The following is a 25,255-nucleotide window of genomic DNA, read 5'->3' on the forward strand; positions in this document are numbered from 1 at the left end:
TGAATCCCATCCTAGGGTTACCATTGGCCAGAAACTCAAGTGGACTCTCCACATAAACACAGTGGCTACAAGAGCAGGTCAGAGACTAAGAATACTGCGGCAAGTAACTCACCTCCTGACTCCCCAAAGCCTGTCCACGATTGATAAGGCACAAGCCAAGGAGTGTGATGGAATACTTCACAGGCAGTTTGCTTGATTAAAATCCCATCCCCCACCTTCAACGTCCACCACAACAAATACTCAGCAGCAGCAGTGTGTACGAGCTACAAGATGCACTGCATAAATTCACCAAAGATCCTCAGACAGCACCTTCCAAACCCATGACCACATCCATCTAGAAGGACAAGGGCAGCAGATACATGGGAACACCATCCCCTGCAAGTTCCCCTCCAAGCCCCTCACCATCCTGACTTGGAAATATATCGCCGTCCCCTCAGTGTCGCTGGGTCAGTATCCTGGAATCCCCTCCCTAAGGGCATTGTGGGTCTACCCACAGCACATGGACTGCAGCGGGTCAAGAAGGCAGCTCACCCCCACCTTCTCAAGGGGCAACTTTGACTAAGTTTTCAATCCCTTTTAGCATTAGGGAGTCGGGTTTGAGTCCAGCTTTGGGTGATGGACTTTGTGGAGTTTGCACATTCTCTCTGTGTCCATGTGGGTATCCTTTGGATGCTCCGGTTTCCTCCCATACTCTTGCAGGTTAGGGTGGATTGGCCAGGCAAAATTGCCATAGTGTCCAGGGATATGCAGGCTAGGTGGGTTAGCCATGGGAAATGCAGGGTTATGGGGATGGGGTGGGTTTGGATGCGATGCTCTTCAGAGGGTCACTGCATTCTAGATGGGCTGAATGGCCTCCACTGCAGGAATTCTATAATTCATTTTCTAATGTCTGCTCAACATACAGTTACAAAGTCTGAGTGATAACTCTGCTATGAAGCACTATCAGATGTTTTATTGTCCGAAAGGCTCTATGTAAATGAAAGCTGTTGTTATATAGAAACGTAGAAATTAGACATACAAGCAGATCACTTGGCCCTTCGAGCCTGCTCCCCTTTCAATATGATCATAGCTGATTATACAATCTCAGTATCTCATTCCCGCCCTCTCTCCATCCCCCTTGATCCCTGGGCCATGTCCAGTTCCCTCTTGAATCGATCTAACCAACTGGCCCCAACAGCTTCCTGTGGGAGAGAATTCCACAGGTTCCCAACTCTCTGAGTGTGGAAGTTCTTCCTCACCTCAGTCCTGAATGGTCTACCCATTATTCTTAGACTGTGATCCCTTGTTCTGGACTTCCCCAACATCAGGAACATTCTTCCCACATCTAGTCTGTCCAGTCCCATCACGATTTTATCTATTTCTATGAGAACCCCCCCCCCCGCCAATCATTCTTCTAAATTCCAGTCAGTACAAGCTCAGTTGATCCAGTCTTTCCTCATGTCAGTCCTGCCATCCCGGGAATCAGTCTGGTGAGCCTTCACTAGACTCACTCAATAGCAGCAATGTTCTTCTGCAGACGAGGGGGCCAAAACTGCACACAAGACTCAAGCTGTGGTCTCACCAAGGCCTTGTATAACTGCAGCAAGACATCCCTATCCCTGTATTCAAATCCTCTCACTATGACGGGTGTGTCGACCAGTACACCATCTGCAATGTGAGGTTCAAACTCCAAGCTGTAGCGTGATGTCCCATTTTGACCCAACAACAATAAGAAATCATCAGAAGGGCTGAATGAGGCTGGGGAGTGCTTTCCCCAGAGGTCAGGAAATCTTACAGAAAGGTCCTGTCCTTTGGTCTTGTGCTAACAGCGAGTAGACTCTCCAGAGAACAGCAGCAGCTCGGGCAGAAGAAGGGGGATCAGGGTAAAACTGTGTGTCGAAGATCACCGACTAAAGGATTGTTTGATCATGCAGAATGAGTCACTACTGGACACAACCAAGCAAACATCACCCACACGCCGCGTCCTGCCTCACTGGGGACGGGGATGACCGAAACTTTGCAGCAAACAATCCAGAGGGTTCAGTGGGAATATCCCTCCTCCTCACGCCTGTGCTATCGTCATTGCCCAGATCAAACCCAATAGTCAGCTCCATACCTCACTCCCTCAGATCAGCAGTACCCACCCCCCAGCTTCCTTCCCTCTGGGCAATCAGCTCACGCGGTGAGTGTCGCTGTCTGTTGGCCAGGATCCACTGGCCATTCCTTGGTAGCCCAGGAGAAGCTGGTACTGGCCCATCTGCAGTTAAAGGGACCAACCGTGCTCCTGTGCTCAGCAGTGACACATGGGCCAGATTTGTTATGGCTTCATCCTTTAAACTGACATTACTGAACCTGTTAGGATTGGGAATTTGTGGTTATTTGCCAGGGTTTAAAGTTCCAGCCTGCCAATGCAGCTTGTATGTTGTCTGGATTTGTTGTCAATTACCACGAGAGAGAGAGAGACATTGAGACCGAGACCGGGGGGGGGGAGAGAGAGAGAGAGAGAGAGAGCGCTGGATAATTATTCAACAGAAACAAATGAGCAAAGGTCTTGGGGAAAGGCAGAACAATATCTCAGAGTCGTAGAGATGTACAGCATGGAAACAGACCCTTCGGTCCAACCCGTCCATGCCGACCAGATATCCCAACCCAATCTAGTCCCACCTGCCAGCACCTGGCCCATATCCCTCCAAACCCTTCCTATTCATATACCCATCCAAATGCCTCTTAAATGTTGCAATTGTACCAGCCTCCACCACTTCCTCTGGCAGCTCATTCCATACACGTACCACCCTCTGTGTGAAAAAGTTGCCCCTTAGGTCTCTTTTATATCTTTCCCCTCTCACCCTAAACCTATGCCCCTCATGGATTCCACAGGATGAAGGGACTGCATCCCCTTACTGCAGGGGAACTGCACCAGACTGACCCCACCACCCCCACTGTCACCCCTCCCCCACCCCACCAATCACCCCCTCCCCCACCCCCAGCAATGGACTGCCCCTCCCCCACCCTCGAACAGGGTCCGGTGCTGAGGAGGGCTCACTGAGCTGCAGCGTTACATTGGTTTGGCAGCACACACAGACCTGCTCAGTATCCTCCCAGTCTTCACTGTCCACATCATCGCACAGGGACTGAGCAATCCCGTCGATCTAACACATCGACAAACGACATGACCACCATGCTGCCCTCTCGCCGCCAGTGTCCTGGGATTCTCAGCGGAAAGTTACCGGAGATGAATCAGCCTTCAGCGAGCTCTCGACTGAATCCCTCCTCCAGGTGGAGAGCTCCCAACAGCCCGAGCTAAAGCTGCGACTCAGCGCAACACGCTGTGAATCTTAAACACAAAAGGCCGACTGGTGCAGCCGTGAACACCCTGCTCCTGATAATTTAATCTGGCATTGAGGGGGAGTGTGAACGTAATCAAGCAGCTCCTCGGATTAAAATAGAAACAGAGAATATTTCATCCTCTCTCACATTCTGGACGGAGAGCGCCTGAAAATGAACAGGACGCTTTAAACAGGCAGAGACAGTTCATCATCTGCTCTTTACAACAAGGAACCTAATAGTACACAGGCGCCAGGCAGACACTACAACAACAACAGTGTACATTCAGATAGCAAGTTTAAACACTACAAAACATGGAGCTCAACGGGAGTGACTTTAATTTTTGTTTATTCATTCATTAATGCAGCAAGGCCCCCTGCATTTATACCCAGAGGGCAGTTCAGAGCCAACCACATTGCTGTGGGTCTGGAGTCACATGTAGTCCAGGCCAGGTAAGGACGGCAGTTTCCTTCCCTAAAGGACATTAGTGAACCAGATGGGGGTTTCCCAACGGTTTCATGGTCATCATTAGATTCTTAAGTGAATTCAAATTCCCCCACATGTTGCGACGGGATTCGAACCCTGGTCTCTGGGATGATAATGCCACCCACAGCTTTCCGCATGTTTCACCACATCAGCTGAGGACAGGTGTCCCAGAGCTTGGTCAGAAACCTGGTCAGCTTTAAGGAATTCCTGCCTCAGTGGATATATGCACAGCTCTCTGTGTTTTTTATTCTCTCGCAGAACATCGTTGGGCCCAGTATTTATTGCCTGATCCTAGTTGCCCCCTGAGAGGGTGGGGGTGAGCTGCCTCCTTGAACCGCTGCAGTCCATGTGCTGTGGGTAGACCCACAATATCCCTGAGGGAGGGAATTCCAGGATTCTGACCCAGAGTAAGTGAAGAAATGGTGATATATTTCCAAGGTATATTTCCAAGGGAGGGGCTCGGAGGGGAACTTACAGGGGGTGGTGTTCCCATGTATCTGCTGCCTTCGTCCTTCTAGATGGGAGTGGCCGTGGGTTTGGAAGGTGCTGTTCTGAGGATCTTTGGTGAGTTTCTGCAGTGTATCTTGTAGATGGTACACACTGCTGTTACTGAGCGATGGTGGGATGCTTGTGGATGTGGAGCCAATCAAGAGGGGGCTGCTGTATCCTGGTTGGTGTTGAGCTTCCTGAGTGTTGTTGGAGCTTCCCCCATCCAGGCAAGTGGGGAGTATTCTCTCACCCTCCTGACTTGGGGCTTGTAGATGGTGGACAGGCTTTTGGGGAGTCAGGAGGGGAGTTACACCACCCCATGATGGAATGATAGGTCAGAGGTCAGAGTCAGAGGGGACACACAGATACCCCTGAGTGTTGTGAGAACGCAGGTGAATGCAGTGAGAGGTGAGGACATGGAAGATTTAGAAAATAAGGGTGGAAACTTCAAATGGCTCAGCTTGCAATGTATCCAGCGTGCAAATGGAGACATTGCTCAGTGACAGGTGTACACAAATAATAAACCCAACTAACTATAAATGGCCAAGTCCTGAGGTATCACACGCACCATTTACTGTGGAAAGTCTGACTTTCCATCTTGCTGATGTTATCTGTGTATTTCATCACTTTAGTTGGGAGTTCATTGATGCAGGTAACCTTCCACCTTCAGAATCCGACAATGCTGTGCAGATCTCTTTGACAGTAGCACGTTAACACGCAGAATCCCAGCTAAAACTGGGCAAGTGTCACATACACAGTGCTATGGTGATCAACTGGTCAATTAACAGCTTTGAGGAAGGAATACGATCATAGAATCAAACAGTAATACAGCGTGGAAACAGGCCCTTCGGCCTGAAACCGGCCCATGCTGACCATGATGCCCACTCAGCTGGTTACAAATGCCTGCATTTGGTCCCTATATCTCTAAACCCTTCCCATCCATGTACCTATCCAAAAGTTTTTCAAATGTTGTTTTGTACCTGCTTAAGGGCTTTTGCCCAAAACGTCGATTTTCCTGCTCCTTGGATGCTGCCTGACCTGCTGTGCTTTTCCAGCACCACTCTAATCTAAACTCTGCTTCCTCTGGCAGCCCATTCCATGCACACACCACTCTCTGTGTGAAACAGTTGCCCCTCAGATCCTTCTTAAATCTTTCCCCTCTCACCTTAAACCAATGTCCCTCTAGTTTCAATTCCCCATCCCTGGGAAAAAGTCCATTTACATCCATCCTATCTCTGACCCCATGATTTCCCACACCTCGGTAAGGTCACTCCTCATTCTCCGACATTCCAAGGAATAAAGTCCTATTCTGGCTGACCTCTCCCGATAAATGGAGGGGGGTCATGGAGGGGGGGTGGGGGGGGTGGGGTAGAAGGAGTTCCACTCTGCCCCCAGGGTGATCACAAGGTCAGAAACAGTGAGCACAGGACAGTGTTAAGAACAAAGCAGGAAAACTGGCTGATGTGCCCAGCTCACTGACAGAGGGCACTGATAAAGGAGGACAGCTGATTAGGGGAAGGGACTCAATGGACTCTTTCAATGTTATACCCCCCACCGAGCCAGGCTCTGTCTGTCTGGTCTGTCAGCTGATCCTGAACCTGTACAGCCACACCTTCAAAACATGGCTGGGACTTTCTCCTTGACACCCTGGCCAATACCTAATCCTCAAATAGCTTCACCAGTTGGAATATTTACCTTATTCTCTCATCATAATTCAGAAGTGTTTGCTGTCTGTGAATCAGCTGCCACATTTCCGACATGATAACTGAACTTACTCCCCAGAGGCCGGTATCCCATCACCGAGTCCCCCTTTACTTACACAGGGAGAGTCCTTGACACTGATCCAGCTCCCTCAGAGTCAGCTCTCAGAGTGAACAGAACCCCTGACACTCCTGTTTCTATCTGTCAGCCAGGGCTCCCTGATTGGACCAGATTAACAGCCCCAGTCAGGGAACTCCTATTCTATGAGGTCCACCTGGCTGAGCCCATTACAGTTAGTTTAATGACAGGGCTTGAACATCCCAAAATACCTCAATGATGCTGTAGTATAGTGGGATTTCCTGAAATTGTAACAACCACCAAACACTGAGAACTCCCATCATCAAATACTCAGAAAGTCAGAGCATTAAAAACTGTAAAACTCAAACATGGAGAAACCCAACCTGTTAAACATGAAGCAAGTTGTAGCATTCAGCAGAGAGAACACTGCTCCGTTAAACACAAGGAGTCCGGGTGGTTTTAAACACTAACAATCTCTCACTTGTTGAACACAGAACACTTCATTAAACAGCAAGAGGGAGATGATGTACTAAAGAGGCTGAAAATCAGTGTTGAGCGCTGACTCAGTGATGTTCCTGAGTGGACAGTGAGCTGCTGAACTGTGCAGTTCTCCCTCAGCACTGACTCTCAGATAGTATGGCACTCCCTCAGCACTGACCCTCTGACAGTGCAGCACTCCCTCAGTACTGACCCTCTGACAGTGCGGCACTCCCTCAGTACTGACCCTCTGACAGTGCAGCACTCCCGCGGTACTGACCCTCTGACAGTGCGGCACTCCCTCAGTACTGACCCTCTGACAGTGCAGCACTCCTGCGGTACTGACCCTCTGACAGTGCAGCACTCCCTCAGTACTGACCCTCTGACGGTGCGGCACTCCCTCAGTACTGACCCTCTGACGGTGCAGTACTCCCTCAGTGCTGACCCTCTGACAGTGCAGTACTCCCTCAGTACTGACCCTCCGACAGTGCGGCACTCCCTCAGCACTGACCCTCTGACAGTGCAGCACTCCCTCAGCACTGACCCTCTGACAGTGCAGCACTCCCTCAGCACTGACCCTCTGACAGTGCAGCACTCCCTCAGCACTGACCCTCTGACAGTGCAGCACTCCCTCAGCACTGACCCTCTGACAGTGCAGCACTCCCTCAGTACTGACCCTCTGACAGTGCGGCACTCCCTCAGTACTGACCCTCTGACAGTGCAGCACTCCCGCGGTACTGACCCTCTGACAGTGCGGCACTCCCTCAGTACTGACCCTCTGACAGTGCGGCGCTCCCTCAGTACTGACCCTCTTACGGTGCAGCACTCCCTCAGTGCTGACCCTCTGACAGTGCAGTACTCCCTCAGTACTGACCCTCCGACAGTGCGGCACTCCCTCAGCACTGACCCTCTGACAGTGCAGCACTCCCTCAGCACTGACCTCTGACAGTGCAGCACTCCCTCAGCACTGACCCTCTGACAGTGCAGCACTCCCTCAGCACTAACCCTCTGACAGTGCAGCACTCCCTCAGTACTGACCCTCTGACAGTGCAGCACTCTCTCAGTACTGACCCTCCGACAGTGTGGCACTCCCTCAGCTCTGACCCTCTGACAGTGCAGCACTCCCTCACTCGCGAGTATTTCTGGTGGAATGTCCCAGTTCTTGTTGTAAATCTTTTTATCTGTGAAAAGTGAATGTGGATGAAATGAAGTAACTGATGGAGTGAGAGTAAGTTACCTGGAGTTTGTAATCAGCTGTTACAACAAATAATTTCATAAATTGGTGATATCAGTGAGTAATACACACTGTACCGTTCTGGTGGTGCAGTGATAGTGCCGCTACCTCTGACTCATCACCCCCCCCCCATTTCAGTGGAATGTTCTAATCTCTGTTAAAGGGCTGAATGGAAAAATATCTGCATTGACACTGTCTGATACAATTCCCTCGCAACGTGCTTTTCCCTGTTCAGAGTTATTTACACCGATGTAAACACTATTTATTTTCACTTACCAATATCTGACATGTTCGCTGTTTTTTTTGCACCTCTTCTCCAACCCTCTCACATTCTTTTCTTTTCTTGTTCAGCTCGGTCTCCTGTGAACAGAGAGGTGTGAATGTGAATGGGTCTGTGGTCCCTGTGGAAGTCACGGTAGCCCAGCTGCGTCGGGTGGAGGGAACTGCTTGCAATGAAATGGAATGCCCCCCACTCAGATCTGGATAAAACCAATGACTGCAGATGCTGGAAACCAGATTCTGGATTAGTGGTGCTGGAAGAGCACAGCAGTTCAGGCAGCATCCGAGGAGCAGTAAAATCGACGTTTCGGGCAAAAGCCCTTCATCAGGAAGGAGGGCAGGGGCAGTAGATGTAGCCCATATGGATTTCAGAAAGGCCTTTGATAAGGGTCCACAAGGTGGGTTGCTCTGAAAGGTTAGATCGCATGGAATCTAGGGGGAGCTGACATTCCTGATGAAGGGCTCTTGCCCGAAACATCGATTTTACTGCTCCTCAGATGCTGCCTGATCTGCTGTGCTCTTCCAGCACCACTAACCCAGAACCCCACTCAGATCTCCCTGACTTTGCTGCTCTAATGCACTGATTTCCTGGACAGCTGATCTGACCTTTACTAATGAATGCAGAGTGCTTTAAAAGAAGCAATATTAAGCTTAATATCAGTCTCAGGCAAATACATAATTTATCATATTGAAAAAAACACAAACAGTTGCATGGCCAAAGCAGCAAGTTCCTGTGAGAGACATCAGGATACCTTACAGACACAAACCACAGCTGACCGGCTGCTCCTGGTCACATTCCGAGAAATCTGCATCACCTTCCAACAGCTCCTTTCTCTTCTGTTCCCCCATCGGATGTGGGCATCCTTGGCAATTTGCTACCCATCCCTAATTACCCCTTAAAGTGAGCAACACGCTCAGCCATTTCAGAGTCAACCCCTTTACTGTAGGTCTGGAGTCACGTGTAGACCAGACCAGGTACAGACAGCAGATTTCCTTCCATTACTGAACCCACAGGATTTTTACAACAAGACAGGGTTTGATCAGGAGCAGTCAGCATGGCTTTGTGAGGGGGAGATCAGGCCTCACAAATTTGATCGAGGTCTTTGATGAAGTGACCAGGAAGGTTGACGAGGGCAGGGCGGTAGATGTAGCCCATATGGATTTCAGAAAGGCCTTTGATAAGGGTCCACATGGTAGGCTGCTCTGAAAGGTTAGATCGCATGGAATCCAGGGGGAGCTGGCAAATTGGATACACAATTGACTTGATGGTAGGAAGCGGAGGGTAATAGTGGAAGGATGCTTGTCGAACTGGAGGCCCGTGATTAATGGAGTGCCTTAGGCGTCGGTGCTAGGCCTATTTCTGTTTGTTATCTATATCAGTGACTTGGATGAGAATGTGCAAGAATGTAAGTTTGCAGATGGCACTAAAATAGGCGATGCTGTGATTAGTGAGGAAGGTTATCAGAAATTACAGCAGGACCTTGATCAGCTGGAGAAGGAAGCCAAGAAATGGCAAATGGAGTTTAATATCCTTAGTTGCGAGGTCTCGCATTATGGAAATTCAACTCAAGGTAGGAGTTTCATGGTGAATGGTCGGGCCTTAAGGAGTGTAGTGGAACAGAGGGATCTTGGAGTTCAGGTGCACGGTTTTCTGAAAATGGAGTCACAGGTAGACAGAGCAGTGAAGAAGGCTTTTGGCACATTGGCCTTCATCAGTCAGGGCATTGAGTATAGAAGTTGGAAAGTTATGTTGCAGTTATACAGAACATTGGTGAGGCCATACTAGCAATATTGTGTTCAGTTTTGATCACCTTGCTATAGGAAGGATGTTATTAAACTGAAAAGAGTACAGAAGAAATTTACAACGCTGTTGCCGAATCAAGGGTCTGAGTTATAGGGAGACATTGGGCAAGTGAGGATATTTTCTTTAGGGCGTAGGAGACTGAGGGGGGACCTAATAGAGGTGTATACGATCATGAGAGGCAGGGATAAGGCGAATGCACTCAGTCTTTTTTACCAGGGTTGGGGAATCAAGGACTAGAGGGCATCAGGTTAAGGTTAGAGGGGAAGAAGAAAAAAAGGGAACCTGAGGGGCAACCTTTTTTACACAGAGAGTGGTGCACATATGGAATGAGCTGCCAGTGGAAGTGGTTGAGACGGGTACAATAACAACATTTAAAAGGCATTTGGACAAATACATGGATAGGAAAGGATTCGAAGGACATGGGCCAAGTGCAGGGATATGGGGTTAGCAGATGGACGTTTTGGTCGGCTTGGACCAGTGTGGACTGAAGAGTCTGTCTCTGTGCTGTAGGACTATGTGACTCTAATTGCTTCCTGGTTACTGTCACTGAGATGAAGCAGCTGCCATTAGAAGTCAGTTCGCCCAGAGTGGTAGCCCGATTCTGTAGATTACTAGCCCAGTGACATTACCACAATGTCACCGCCTCCCCTCGGAATGGGAGCCCAGCAGATTTCTTATTGATTGAATCTGTGGATGAGTGCCATGCCTCTAGGAATTCCCTGGCTGTTCTCTGTTTGGCTTGTCCTATAATAGTAGTGTTGTCCCAGTCGAATTCATGTTGCTTGTCATCTGAGTGTGTGGCTACTAAGGATAACTGGTCGTGTCGTTTCGTGGCTAGTTGGTGTTCATGGATACGGATCGTTAGCTGTCTTCCTGTTTGTCCTATGTAGTGTTTTGTGCAGTCCTTGCATGGGATTTTGTACACGACGTTGGTTTTGCTCATGCTGGGTATCGGGTCCTTCGTCCTGGTGAGTTGTTGTCTGAGAGTGGCTGTTGGTTTGTGTGCTGTTATGAGTCCTAGTGGTCGCAGTAGTCTGGCTGTCAGTTCAGAAATGTTTTTGATGTATGGTAGTGTGGCTAGTCCTTTGGATTGTGGCATGTCCTCATTGCGTTGCCTTTCCCTTAGGCATCTGTTGATGAAATTGCGGGGTTATCCGTTTTTGGCGAATACATTGTAGAGGTGTTCTTCTTCCTCTTTTTGCAGTTCTGGTGTACTGCAGTGTGTTGTGGCCCTTTTGAACAGTGTCTTGATGCAACTTTCTTTTGTGTGTGTTGGGGTGGTTGCTTTCGTAGACTTGGTCTGTGTGTGGGGCTTTCCTGTAAACCTTTGTGGTGAATTCTCCGGCCACTACAGCGTACAGCTGGAACTGACAACTGGAAGCGGCAGAGACAAGCCACTATAAATGCCAGAGGAAAGATCACAGAAGCGCTTCACAGGAGGCTCCCAAGCACTGAGGATGTCACCGAGACAGGGGACGAAACGTCTGCAACACAAATTCCCAGCTCGGCGAACAGAACCACAATAACCCCACTTCACTTCTTAACTTGTTGTAATCACGATAGAGTGTCCCTTGTTGTGCAGTGGGTAGTGGCCCTATCTCTGAGCCAGGAGAGGTTTCATCTCCTCCAGAGAAGTGTAGACCAGACAATTAAATGGTCTGGTCTACAGTGTGGAACCAGACCATTCAGCCCAACAAGTCCACACCGACCCACCAAAGAGTAACCCACCCAGACTCACACCCCTACCCTTGCCCTGTAACCCCACCTTTCCCACGGCCAATCCACCTGAGCTGCACATCTTTGGACTGTGGGAGGAAACCCACACAGACACGGGGAGAATGTGCTAACTCCACACAGACAGTTGCCTGAGGCTGGAATCGAACCTGGCTCCCTGGTGCTGTGAGGCAGCAGCACCAGCCCAAAGGTTAATGAGGGAAACTTTATGAACAAAAGCTAAATAAAGGTCTGAACTGGGTGTGGTGATGCAACAGGAGTGTTCCTCTGACTCAGGTTAATGCCCATTCTCAGGCCCTGGATCACAAAAGTGACATAATCCAATCATGTTAAAGAGTAAGTAACCTTTCGGAAGCGATGCACCAAGCCGTGGGATCCTTGGTTTTAGTGAGTGCAGGAGAAATGCCAGGAGGATGTGGTGATGTGGTGATAAAACACCGGGTAGGCCTTTGGTGGGATTGGAACCACGTTCTGAGCATTAAACCGTGGAGAGGGTGTTCAAGGTCAACCAATAGCATTGAACAGCTTCCTGGAACGTTCCCTTCCACATTCAGAACCTGCAAGTTAGGAACACGAGGAGGCCATTCAGCCCCTCGAGCCTGATCCACCATTTGATTTCATCGTGGCTGATATCATCTCACTTTCCTGCCCTCACTCTCCTTAAAAAAAGAGCAATGGATTGCCTTCCCCTTCACTGTTTGATGGGGTCATGGGGGGGAGATGGATGGAGTCACGGGGGGGAGATGGATGGGGTCACGGGGGGGGGAGATGGATGGGGTCACGAAGGGGAGATGGATAGGATCACAGGGGGAGATGGATGGGGTCACGGGGGGAGATTGTTGGGGACACGGTGGGGGGGAGATGGATGGGATCACGGAGGGGTGATGATGGGGTCACGGGGGGAGATGGATGGGGTCACGGGGCGAGATGGATGGGGTCACGGGGCGAGATGGATGGGGTCACGGGGGGGGAGATGGATGGGGTCACGGGGCGAGATGGATGGGGTCACGGGGGGGAGATGGATGGGGTCACGGGGCGAGATGGATGGGGTCACGGGGGGGAGATGGATGGGGTCATGGGGGGGGAGATGGATAGGGTCACGGGGAGAGATGGATGGAGTCACGGGGGGGAGATGGATGGGGTCATGGGGGGGGATAAGGATAGGGTTACGGGGAGAGATGGATGGAGTCACGGGGGGTAGATGGATGGAGTCACGGGGGGTAGATGGATGGAGTCACGGGGAGAGATGGATGGAGTCAGGGGGATGGGGATGGGGGTGGGTGGAGCTGGAATTACACTTTCCTGGTGCCAGGTACAAATCTGGTGATGGTTCAGTGAGTTGTTTGTGTAAAGTGGGGGGTTAGACCGGGAGACCGGGAGTAGACCATCCAGCCCCTTGAGCCTGCACCTGCATTCCTACAGGATCCTGGCTGATCCGACATCCTCACATCCACTTCCCTGCCTTTTCCCTGTGACCCTCGATTCCCCAACTGACGAAGAATCTGTTGATCTCAGCCTTAAACAATCGACGAAGACCCACAACCCCCCGAGAGAACAAATTCCTCCTCATCTTCATCTTCAATTAGGAGTCATCGAGATGTACAACATGGAAACAGACCCTTCGGTCCAACCCGTCCATGCTGACCAGATATCCCAACCCAATCTAGTCCCACCTGTCAGCACCCAGCCCATATCCCTCCAAACCCTTCCTATTCATATACCCATCCAAATGCCTTTTAAATGTTGTAATTGTACCAGCCTCCACCACATCCTCTGGCAGCTCATTCCATACCCGTACCACCCTCTGTGTGAAAATGTTGCCCCTTAGGTCTCTTTCATACCTTTCCCCTCTCACCCTAAACCTATGCCCTCTAGTTCTGGACCAGCCCCTCTCTGTTTCAGGAGACCTTGCTGTTTCCCAGACCATTGAAGAAATGTCTGGTACCAGACCACATCCCATCAGCCTCCTGTCAGAGACAGACAAGCCCTAAGTGGGAAACAGTCTCCCCATTAATACATTGCCAAAGACGTCGTGACACTGATTCTGGAAATGGGGAGGCCTGGTCCTTTCAATCACCTTTATCCTGTCATGGGATGTGAGCCTCACTGGGGAAGGCCATTGGGCTACACCCACTCCCATTGGGCTACACCCACTCCCATTGGGCCACACCCACTCCCATTGGGCTACACCCACTCCCATTGGGCCACACCCACTCCCATTGTGCCACACCCACTCCCATTGGGCCACACCCACTCCCATTGGGCCACAACCACTCCCATTGGGTTACACCCACTCCCATTGGGTTACACCCACTCCCATTGGGCCACACCCACTCCCATTGGGTTACACCCACTCCCATTGGGCCACACCCACTCCCATTGGGCCACACCCACTCCCATTGGGCTACACCCACTCCCATTGGGTTACACCCACTCCCATTGGGCTTCACCCACTCCCATTGGGTTACACTCACTCCCATTGGGTTACACTCACTCCCATTGGGCTTCACCCACTCCCATTGGGTTACACTCACTCCCATTGGGTTACACTCACTCCCATTGGGTTACACCCACCCCCATTGGGCTTCACCCACTCCCATTGGGTTACACTCACTCCCATTGGGTTACACTCACTCCCATTGGGTTACACCCACTCCCATTGGGCCACACCCACTCCCATTGGGCCACACCCACTCCCATTGGGTTACACCCACTCCCATTGGGCCACACCCACTCCCATTGGGCCACACCCACTCCCATTGGGTTACACCCACTCCCATTGGGCCACACCCACTCCCATTGGGCCACACCCACTCCCATTGGGCCACACTCACTCCCTTTGGGCCACATCCACTCCCATTGGGCCACACCCACTCCCATTGGGTTACACCCACTCCCATTGGGCCACACCCACTCCCATTGGGCCACACCCACTCCCATTCAGCCACACCCACTCCTATTGGGCCACACCCACTCCCATTGGGCCACACCCACTCCCATTGGGCCACACTCACTCCCATTGGGCCACATCCACTCCCATTGGGCCACACCCACTCCCATTGGGTTACACCCACTCCCATTGGGCCACACCCACTCCCATTGGGCCACACCCACTCCCATTGGGTTACACCCACTCCCATTGGGCCACACCCACTCCCATTGGGCCACACCCACTCCCATTGGGTTACACCCACTCCCATTGGGCCACACCCACTCCCATTGGGCCACACCCACTCCCATTGGGTTACACCCACTCCCATTGGGCCACACTCACTCCCATTGTGCCACACTCACTCCCATTGGGTCACACCCACTCCCATTGGGCCACACCCACTCCCATTGGGTTACACTCACTCCCATTGGGTTACACCCACTCCCATTGGCCTTCACCCACTCCCATTGGGCTTCACCCACTCCCATTGGGCTACACTCACTCCCATTGGGTTACACTCACTCCCATTGGGCTTCACCCACTCCCATTGGGCTACACCCACTCCCATTGGGTTACACCCACTCCCATTGGGCTTCACCCACTCCCATTGGGCTACACCCACTCCCATTGGGTTACACCCACTCCCATTGGGCTTCACCCACTCCCATTGGGCTACACTCACCCTGATTGGGTTATACTCACCCCCACTGGGTTACACCCACTCCCAGTGAAGTTTCAGAGTGTTCTCGGATGAGGTCAGCCCTCGCTTGACATGGAATAGCTCCCCATATTGCCCCATTTTCGGGTGTGGCTCCCCCTAACTGCTCCCTGAAACCCAGCAGGGACTCGGAGAAAATCTCACTGCCTCAGCACCAGGCACTGCTTCACTACAACAAAGAAACATTGTTACGAAGAAAGGAATGAGAAAGGGAGTGACAGAGGTATGAGATAGAGGGAGTGAGACAGGGCGTGAGGTAGAGGGCGTTAGAGTGGGAATGAGAGAGTGAGAGAGAAAGGGAGGGAATGAGAGAGGGAGGGAGAGAGGGAGAGAGACGGAGTGAGAGAGCTATTGCGAGGAGTGAGGGAAGACGTGAGAGAGGGACTGCGGGCAGTGAGAGAGGGAGTGAGGGGAGTGAGAGAGGGTGGGAGACAGGGGTGAGTGAGGGATTGAGAGAGTGAGAGAGGGAGTGAGGGAGGGATTGAGGGGAGGGAGAGAGAGTGAGGGGAGTGATAGAGGGTGGGAGATGGAGTGAGTCTGGGAGTGAGGGGAATGAGTGAGGAATTGAGGAGAGGGAGGGATGGAGTGAGGGATTGAGGGGAGTGAGGGATTGAGTGAGGGGAGTGAGTGAGGGAGGGAGTGAGGGGAGTGAGTGAGTGAGGGAGGGAGGAAATGAGGGGGGAGTGAGGGAGGGAGGGAGGGGAGGGAGTGAGGGGAGGGAGGGAAGTGAGGGGAGGAAGGGGAGTGAGGGGAGTGAGGGATTGAGGGGAGTGAGTGAGGGATTGAGGGGAATGAGGGAGGGAGTGAGGGGAGTGAGTGAAGTGAGTGAAGGATTGAGGGGACTGAGGGAGGGAGTGAGTGAGTGAGGGATTGAGGGGAGTGAGGATGTGAGAGAGGGAGTGAGGGGAATGAGTGAGGGAGTGAGAGAGTGAGGGAGGGAGTGAGTGAGTGGGGGAGTGAGGGAGGGAGTGAGGGAGGGAGTGAGGGAGTGAGTGAGAGAGGGAGGGAGTGAGTGAGGGAGGGAGTGAGGGAGTGAGGCAGTGAGTGAGGGAGTGCGGGAGTGAGCGAGGGAGTGAGGGAGTGTGGGAGTGAGTGTGGGAGTGAGTGAGGGAGGGAGGGAGTGAGGGAGTGAGTGAGAGAGTGAGTGAGGAGGGAGGGATTGAGGGAGTGAGGAGGGAGGGAGGGAGGGAGTGAGTGAGGGAGGGACTGAGTGAGGGAGTGAGGGGGTGAGGGAGGGGGTGAGTGAGGGAGTGAGTGAGGGAGGGAGTGAGGGAGTGAATGAGTGAGGGAGTGAGTGAGGGAGTGATTGAGGGAGTGAGTGAGTGAGGGAGTGAGTGAGGGAGTGAGGGAGTGATTGAGGGAGTGAGTGAGTGAGGGAGTGAGTGAGGAAGTGAGTGAGGGAGTGAGTGAGGGAGGGAGGGAGTGATTGATGGAGTGAGGGAGTGAGTGAGTGAGGGAGTGAGGGAGGGAGTGAGTGACGGAGGGAGTGAGCGAGGGAGTGAGCACTGATGATGGTTCTCCTGCTGAACTGTACCTGGTCATGTTCAGAATGGGGAGACCTTGCTGTCAATAAATCAGATCTACAGCCCACCTCCCCCTCCCCCCCCCCACCCGGCCCTGAGCCAGCTATAATGGGACATTAACATCCTGTAACGTGAGAAACACAGCGACAGAAATCAATCTCCAGGACCACAGCGCGCCCTCCTCCTCCTCATCTTCATCACAGGAACAGGAGGAGGCCATTCAGCCCTGATCAGTGACAGGTCAGTACCCAGGCTGATTGGTCAGCCCAGTGAAGGCTCATTGCTCTCACAGTTGAAGGGAGTTGCCTGAGGGTCAGCATTGGCTTCCACAGCACCCCTGCCCAGAGAGTTCCACCCCCAGGGGCTTGTGCTGTGATGGTACTGACCATACCTCTGGACCTGAAGGGATCTGGGGGTTCATGTACCAGGCTGTGATGTATCAAAACAACAACAATGAATGATGGTCTTAATGCCCTCGCTTCGTTTGAAAATGGTCCTCAAGACAATTTCTCCCCAACCCCCTCAACTCCTGTCAGGGAAAGGAATCAGGAATCCATGTGCATACTCATTCCCAATCTTTGTTCCCATCTGGAATATTCCAATTAGTGTTCCTTCCTGAAGACGGGGCTCATGCCCGAAACGTCGATTCTCCTGCTCCTTGGATGCTGCCTGACCTGCTGTGCTTTTCCAGCAACACATTTTCAGCTCTGATCTCCAGCATCTGCAGTCCTCACTTTCTCCTCTGTGTGACAGATCTTCGCCTGACAATGAGGTGGGGGCCCGGGTGAAGGTGTTGATGCCTCAGTGTGAGTGAAATCCTCTCCCTCTCCCCCGCGGGGTCAGGTAGATCCATACTGTTCACAACATTGGCTTCCCTCCCATTCCCCCCAAACAGCACTGACCGATCACCAGGACCCACACGAAGCACAGCTCCCACGGCAATTACTGACAGCATTGCACCCTTCTCAGACTACAGACAGACAGACAGGCAGACAGACAGGCAGACAGGCAGAGAGACAGACAGACAGACAGACGGACAGGCAGACAGACAGGCAGACAGACGGACAGGCAGACAGACAGACAGGCAGACAGGCATACAGACAGACAGACAGGCAGAGAGACAGACAGACAGACAGGCAGGCAGAGAGGCAGACAGACAGGCAGGCAGGCAGACAGACATACAGACAGGCAGACAGGCAGAGAGGCAGACAGACAGACAGACAGACAGACAGACAGGCAAACGGACAGGCAGACAGACAGGCAGGCAGAGAGGCAGACAGGCAGGCAGGCAGACAGACAGACAGACAGACAGGCAGAGAGACGGACAGGCAGGCAGGCAGGCAGACAGACAGACGGACAGGCAGACAGGCAGACAGACAGATGGACAGACAGACAGGCAGGCGGACAGGCAGACAGACGGACAGGCAGGCAGACAGACATACAGATGGACAGGCAGGCAGACGGACAGACAGATGGACAGACAGACATACAGACGGACGGACAGACAGAGACATATAGACAGGCAGCCCTCGCTACTCTCACAGTCTCTCAGGAAGGTGGATGCACAGTATGTGTCTGAACCAGAATGAATCTTTAATCTGTCTTCAGAGTGAGTAAATGGAAAAGAAAGATTAATCCTCAGGGATTGTCCAAGCTCCTCCCACACTCACTGTCATCAGGAATCTCACATCAGGGCAATTATTTTTAAAGCCCTGTATTAATTGAGTGAAGTCAATACGAAGACATATTAAAGCCCAGAACAGTGATCATGTGTAATTACTGAACAGGTGAGAGGGCATTAGGGAGAATTTCGATCAATGCAGACTGAAGCAGCGAGAACGCCCATCAGACAGTGACTGTGGGACTGAGGGGACCACACTCTGTCTATAATCAAACCCTCTCTCTGTCTCTCTCTGTGCAGCAGCCTGATCTCAAACTGAAGCTATTCATGTCATAGCAGCATGGTGCAGGGCAGCTCCAGAAGGAACACAGGGAGAACCCAGCCCAGCTGGTATCAGACAGCAGCAGAAACCAGCCAGAGACAGTCAGGCTCTCCCACACTGACAGGACACATTGCGATAGCAGCAAGATCTACAACAGGATTCAGGAGGAGTCAACGTTTCCTTCCGGAGCCACACAGCATGTACCAACACAAAATCACACATCTCCTTTTCCAGGTTCAGCGCATGGTTCAGACACACTGTCAGCTCCGACTGTGATGGTGGGAGTCTGGCCACAATTCACTAGGTCAGCACCTCCCTTTGCACTCAGACAGATATTTCAGGGAGAGTCTTGCTGTGTGCTCCCACAGCACTGACCCTCCGACAGTGCATCATTCCCTCAGTACTGACCCTCCGACCGTGCGTCACTCCCTCAGCACTGACCCTCCGACAGTGCATCATTCCCTCAGCACTGACCCTCCGACAGTGTGGCACTCCCTCAGCACTGACCCTCCGACAGTGCGGCACTCCCTCAGCACTGACCCTCCGACAGTGCGGCACTCCCTCATCATTGACCCTCCGTCAGTGCGTCACTCCCTCAGCATTGACCCTCCAACAGTGCGGCACTCCCTCAGCACTGACCCTCTGACACTGCGGCACTCCCTCAGCACTGACCCTCCGACAGTGCGTCACTCCCTCAGCACTAACCCTCCGACAGTGCAGCACTCCCTCAGCACTGACCCTCCGACAGTGCGGCACTTCCTCAGCATTGACCCTCCGACAGTGCGGCACTCCCTCAGCACTGACCCTCCGACAGTGCGGCACTCCCTCAGCACTGACCCTCCGACAGTGCAGCACTCCCTCAGCATTGACCCTCCGACAGTGCAGCACTCCCTCAGCACTGACCCTCCGACAGTGCGGCACTCCCTCATCACTGACCCTCCGACAGTGCGTCACTCCCTCAGCACTGACCCTCCGACAGTGCGGCACTCCCTCAGCGCTGACCCTCCGTCAGTGCGTCACTCCCTCAGCATTGACCCTCCAACAGTGCGGCACTCCCTCAGCACTGACCCTCCGACAGTGCGGCACTCCCTCAGCACTGACCCTCCGACAGTGCGTCACAGTGGAGGAGTTTGTAGGTATAATTGAGGACACTGTACAGAGGTTCATTCCCAAGAAAAGAAAGATTAACTGGGGAGGGATTAGACAACCTTGGCTGACAAAGGAAGTCAGGAAATGTATTAAAGAAAAAGAGAGATCCTATAAAGTGGCTAAGAACAGTGGGAAATCAGAAGATTGGGAAGGATACAAAAGCAAACAGAGGATAACAAAGAGTGTAATAAGAAATGAGAGGATCAAATATGAAGGTAGGCTAGCCAGTAATATTAGAAATAATAGTAAAAGTTTCTTTCAGTACATAAGAAACAAACGACAGGCAAAAGTAGACATTGGGCCACTTCAAACTGATGCAGGGAGCCTAGTGATGGGAGATAAGGAAATAGCAGGAGAACTTAACAAGTACTTTGCGTCAGTTTTCACAGTGGAAGACAGGAGTAATATCCCAAAAATTAAAGGGTGTCACGGGGCTGAGTTGAGTATGGTTGCCATTACGAAAGAGATAGTGCTAGAAAAGTTAAAAAGTCTTAAAATTGATAAATCTCCTGGCCCCGATGGGATACACCCTAGAGTTCTGAGAGAGGTTGCTGAGGAAATAGCAGAGGCATTGGTTGAGATCTTTCAAGAGTCACTGGAGTCAGGAAAGGTCCCGGACGATTGGAAGATGGCTGTAGTAACCCCCTTGTTCAAGAAAGGATCAAGGCAAAAGATGGAAAATTATAGGCCAATCAGCTTAACCTCGGTTGTTGGTAAAATTCTAGAATCCATCATTAAGGATGAGGTTTCTAAATTCTTGGAAGAGCAGAGTCTGATTAGAACAAGTCAACATGGATTTAGTAAAGGGAGGTCATGCCTGACAAACCTGTTGGAATTTTTTGAAGAGGTAACAAGTAGGTTAGACCAGGGGAACCCAGTGGATGTGGTCTATCTGGACTTTCAAAAGGCCTTTGATAAGGTGCCACACGGGAGACTGCTGAGCAAGGTGAGGGCCCATGGTGTTCGAGGTGAGCTGCTGGGATGGATTGAGGATTGGCTATCTAACAGAAGGCAGAGAGTTGGGATAAAAGGTTCTTTTTCAGAATGGCAGCCGGTGACGAGCGGTGTCCCGCAGGGTTCGGTGCTGGGGCCACAGCTGTTCGCATTATATATTAATGATTTGGATGAGGGAACCGGGGGCATTCTAGCGAAGTTTGCCGATGATACAAAGTTAGGTAGACAGGCAGGTAGTACTGAGGAAGTGGGGAGGCTACAGAAGGATCTAGACAGGTTGGGAGAGTGGTCCAGGAAATGGCTGATGGAATTTAACGTGAGCAAGTGCGAGGTCTTGCACTTTGGCAAAAAGAATATAGGAATGGACTACTTTCTAAATGGTGAGAAACTTAATAAAGCCAAAGCACAAAGGGATCTGGGAGTGCTAGTCGAGGATTCTCTAAAGGTAAACATGCAGGTTGAGTCTGTGATTAAGAAAGCGAATGCAATGTTGTCTCTTATCTCAAGAGGGTTGGAATATAAAAGCAGAGATGTACTACTAAGACTTTATAAAGCTCTGGTTAGGCCCCATTTGGAGTACTGTGTCCAGTTTTGGTCCCCACACCTCAGGAAGGACATACTGGCACTGGAACGTGTCCAGCGGAGATTCACACGGATGATCCCTGGAATGACAGGTCTAGCATATGAGGAACGGCTGAGGATCCTGGGATTGTATTCGTTGGAGTTTAGAAGATTAAGGGGAGATCTAATAGAGACGTACAAAATAATACATGGCTTTGAAAAGGTGGATGCTAGAAAATTGTTTCTGTTAGGCGAGGAGACTAGGACCCGTGGACACAGCCTTAGAATTAGAGGGGGTCATTTCAGAACGGAAATGCGGAGACATTTCTTCAGCCAGAGAGTGGTGGGCCTGTGGAATTCATTGCCACGGAGTGCAGTGGAAGCCGGGACGCTAAATGTCTTCAAGGCCGAGATTGATAGGTTCTTGTTGTCTAGAGGAATTAAGGGCTACGGGGAGAACGCTGGCAAGTGGAGCTGAAATGCGCATCAGCCATGATTGAATGGCGGAGTGGACTCGATGGGCCGAATGGCCTTACTTCCACTCCTATGTCTTATGGTCTTATGGTGTCCCTCAGCATTGACCCTCCGACAGTGCAGCACTCCCTCAGCACTGACCCTCCGACAGTGCGGCACTCCCTCATCACTGACCCTCCGACAGTGCGTCACTCCCTCATCACTGACCCTCCGACAGTGCGTCACTCCCTCAGCACTGACCCCCCGACAGTGCGGCACTCCCTCAGTACTGACCCTCTGACACTGCGTCACTCCCTCAGCACTGACTCTCCGGCAGTGTGGCACTCCCTCAGTACTGACCCTCTGACACTGCGTCACTCCCTCAGCACTGACCCTCCGACAGTGCGGCACTCCCTCAGCACTGACCCTCTGACAGTGCGTCACTCCCTCAGTGCTGACCCTCCGACAGTGCGTCACTCCCTCAGCACTGACCCCCCGACAGTGCGGCACTCCCTCAGTACTGACCCTCTGACACTGCGTCACTCCCTCAGCACTGACCCTCCGACAGTGCGGCACTCCCTCAGCACTGACCCTCCGACAGTGCGGCACTCCCTCAGCACTGACCCTCCGACAGTGCGGCACTCCCTCAGCACTGACCCTCTGACAGTGCGGCACTCCCTCAGCACTGACCCTCCGACAGTGCAGCACTCCCTCAGCACTGACCCTCTGACAGTGCAGCACTCCCTCAGCACTGACCCTCCGACAGTGCAGCGCTCCCTCAGCACTGACCCTCCGACAGTGCGACACTCCCTCAGCACTGACCCTCTGACAGTGCGGCACTCCCTCAGCACTGACCCTCCGACAGTGCGACACTCCCTCAGCACTGACCCTCCGACAGTGCGTCACTCCCTCAGCACTGACCCTCTGACAGTGCGTCACTCCCTCAGCACTGACTCTCCGGCAGTGTGGCACTCCCTCAGTACTGACCCTCTGACACTGCGTCACTCCCTCAGCACTGACCCTCCGACAGTGCGGCACTCCCTCAGCACTGACCCTCTGACAGTGCGTCACTCCCTCAGTGCTGACCCTCCGACAGTGCGTCACTCCCTCAGCACTGACCCCCCGACAGTGCGGCACTCCCTCAGTACTGACCCTCTGACACTGCGTCACTCCCTCAGCACTGACCCTCCGACAGTGCGGCACTCCCTCAGCACTGACCCTCCGACAGTGCGGCACTCCCTCAGCACTGACCCTCCGACAGTGCGGCACTCCCTCAGCACTGACCCTCTGACAGTGCGGCACTCCCTCAGCACTGACCCTCCGACAGTGCAGCACTCCCTCAGCACTGACCCTCTGACAGTGCAGCACTCCCTCAGCACTGACCCTCCGACAGTGCAGCGCTCCCTCAGCACTGACCCTCCGACAGTGCGACACTCCCTCAGCACTGACCCTCCGACAGTGCGTCACTCCCTCAGCACTGACCCTCTGACAGTGCGGCACTCCCTCAGCACTGACCCTCCGTCACTCCCTCAGCACTGACCCTCCAACAGTGCAGCACTCCCTCAGCACTGACCCTCCGTCACTCCCTCAGCACTGACCCTCCGACAGTGCGACACTCCCTCAGCACTGACCCTGCAACAGTGCAGCACTCCCTCAGCACTGACCCTCTGACAGTGCAGCACTCCCTCAGTACTGACCCTCCAACAGTGCAGCACTCCCTCAGCACTGACCCTCTGACAGTGCAGCACTCCCTCAGCACTGACCCTCTGACAGTGCGGGACTCCCTCAGCACTGACCCTCCAACAGTGCAGCACTCCCTCAGCACTGACCCTCTGACAGTGCAGCACTCCCTCAGTACTGACCCTCCAACAGTGCAGCACTCCCTCAGCACTGACCCTCTGACAGTGCAGCACTCCCTCAGCACTGACCCTCTGACAGTGCAGCACTCCCTCAGCACTGACCCTGGTGCTGTGAGGCAGCAGTGCTATCCACTGAGCTACCGTGCCACCCGTACATTTCTACGTTTCTGTCATTGAACCTGGAAGAGACAGACAGAGGAGATTATCCTGCCGCCCATTAACAGGTCTCCGAGTGTGGTATAACGGTAACAGTAATGACACTGGACGCGATAAACCTGGGGGCTCAGGCTTGGGGCCTTGGGATTCAAATACCATTGGCAGAATTCCATCTGCGGGAATCTGATTGGTGACAATCAGCATTAACGGGTGTAAACATGCCATCATAACGTCGTCTCCCAGCTGCAGAGCTCCTTGGAGGCTCTGCACTCACCCACCAGTCTGCTGGCAGCAGGGAAGGGTGTCCCATCCCCACCCCGGTTCCCCGGGGAAGGGGACGGTCTGCTGTCCTGCCCCAGCCTGGGCCCCACATGACTGCAGCCCCTGAACTGGTCACTCACTCACTCAGTGGGTGATTAGGAATGAGGATTGGGAAGGAGGCCTAGAGGTTAGGCCTGAGAGAGGGGTGTAGCTGAGAGCAGTGAGCTAACAGTGAGCTACGGTTCAGAATGTGACAGACGTGAGCTTCAGGATGTTGTTACACAAACAACAGCCTCCCACACACTGACGAGAATCTTCCTGAAATATCTTTAGCGTCATATCATTTTCACATTGACCTGCACCATGTTACAGTCAGTGGTTTACACGGCAGTTCCAAAATCGTGTAATCCCGGGTTATAACAAAATCACGGAATAGCAGCACCATTTAAACAAATGGGGCCAAAATCACGTTATAAACAATATGTGCTTTAATAGTTTGCGCTTAGAAACAGTGTTCCTAATTTGTCCATCGTGTTACAGTGAAGTCACGTTAACAAAACGCAGACAACTGGTATTGTGTTTCTAACATATCCTGCCATCTCCACTGTGATGTGGATAAATGTCACTGAGTTAACTAATCACAACAACCTAACAATTCAACCCACAGTGTTATAAACAGGACAGCACAGTCTTTTGGGCTCTATCTGTAACAGCACTGGAGTGCTAATGTCATCCCACAGGAATGGAATTTGCTGCGTCAGGTATTCCTAAAAATCGGAAAGGCAGATTCTGCACGGTGCTGTCACGTGGAATGATCTCGGTGTGACTCATCAGAAAAACTGACCACAAGAGAGCTAGCAAACGGGGACAGGAACATGGAGATGACGAGCAAGGCCTCAGTTAATCAATTCCATTATTGATTACCATCTACCGAAAGCAGGGGATGCTCGGAATTAATAATTAATGTCACCTCACTGTAAATCTCTTTGGAGAGTACATGAGATGTATTTGCTTTCCCTGTGTGTTCAAACAATAAAGCAATCATCAATAAATTCACACTGGGCCGAACGCATGGTCTTCTCCCAGAGCTACCCTGGACCTGCCTGGGGAGTGTGCACCTCAATCCCACCCTGATGTCGTCTCCGTGGTAGAAGGCTCGGT

The 25,255-nt window shown here is 52.2% G+C and overlaps 1 protein-coding gene across 13 annotated transcripts in view; it reads right to left on the reverse strand.

The window, feature by feature from the left end:
• rimbp2b (RIMS binding protein 2b) overlaps positions 1-25,255 on the reverse strand; it is a 389,940-nt gene that overhangs the window by 206,694 nt on the left and 157,991 nt on the right. For 12 of the 13 annotated variants that reach the window (XM_072587662.1, XM_072587667.1, XM_072587660.1 and 9 more), the window contains exon 2: positions 8,045-8,128. In XM_072587662.1, the coding sequence (XP_072443763.1) occupies positions 8,045-8,128 (84 nt within the window). Of the gene's footprint in view, positions 1-3,062; positions 3,087-8,044; positions 8,129-25,255 lie in introns of those variants that run through there. The other variant, XM_072587664.1, reaches the window with a different exon arrangement.

The sequence above is a fragment of the Chiloscyllium punctatum genome, chromosome 17 (genome assembly GCF_047496795.1).
Source record: "Chiloscyllium punctatum isolate Juve2018m chromosome 17, sChiPun1.3, whole genome shotgun sequence".
NCBI classification, from domain to species: Eukaryota; Metazoa; Chordata; class Chondrichthyes; order Orectolobiformes; family Hemiscylliidae; genus Chiloscyllium; species Chiloscyllium punctatum.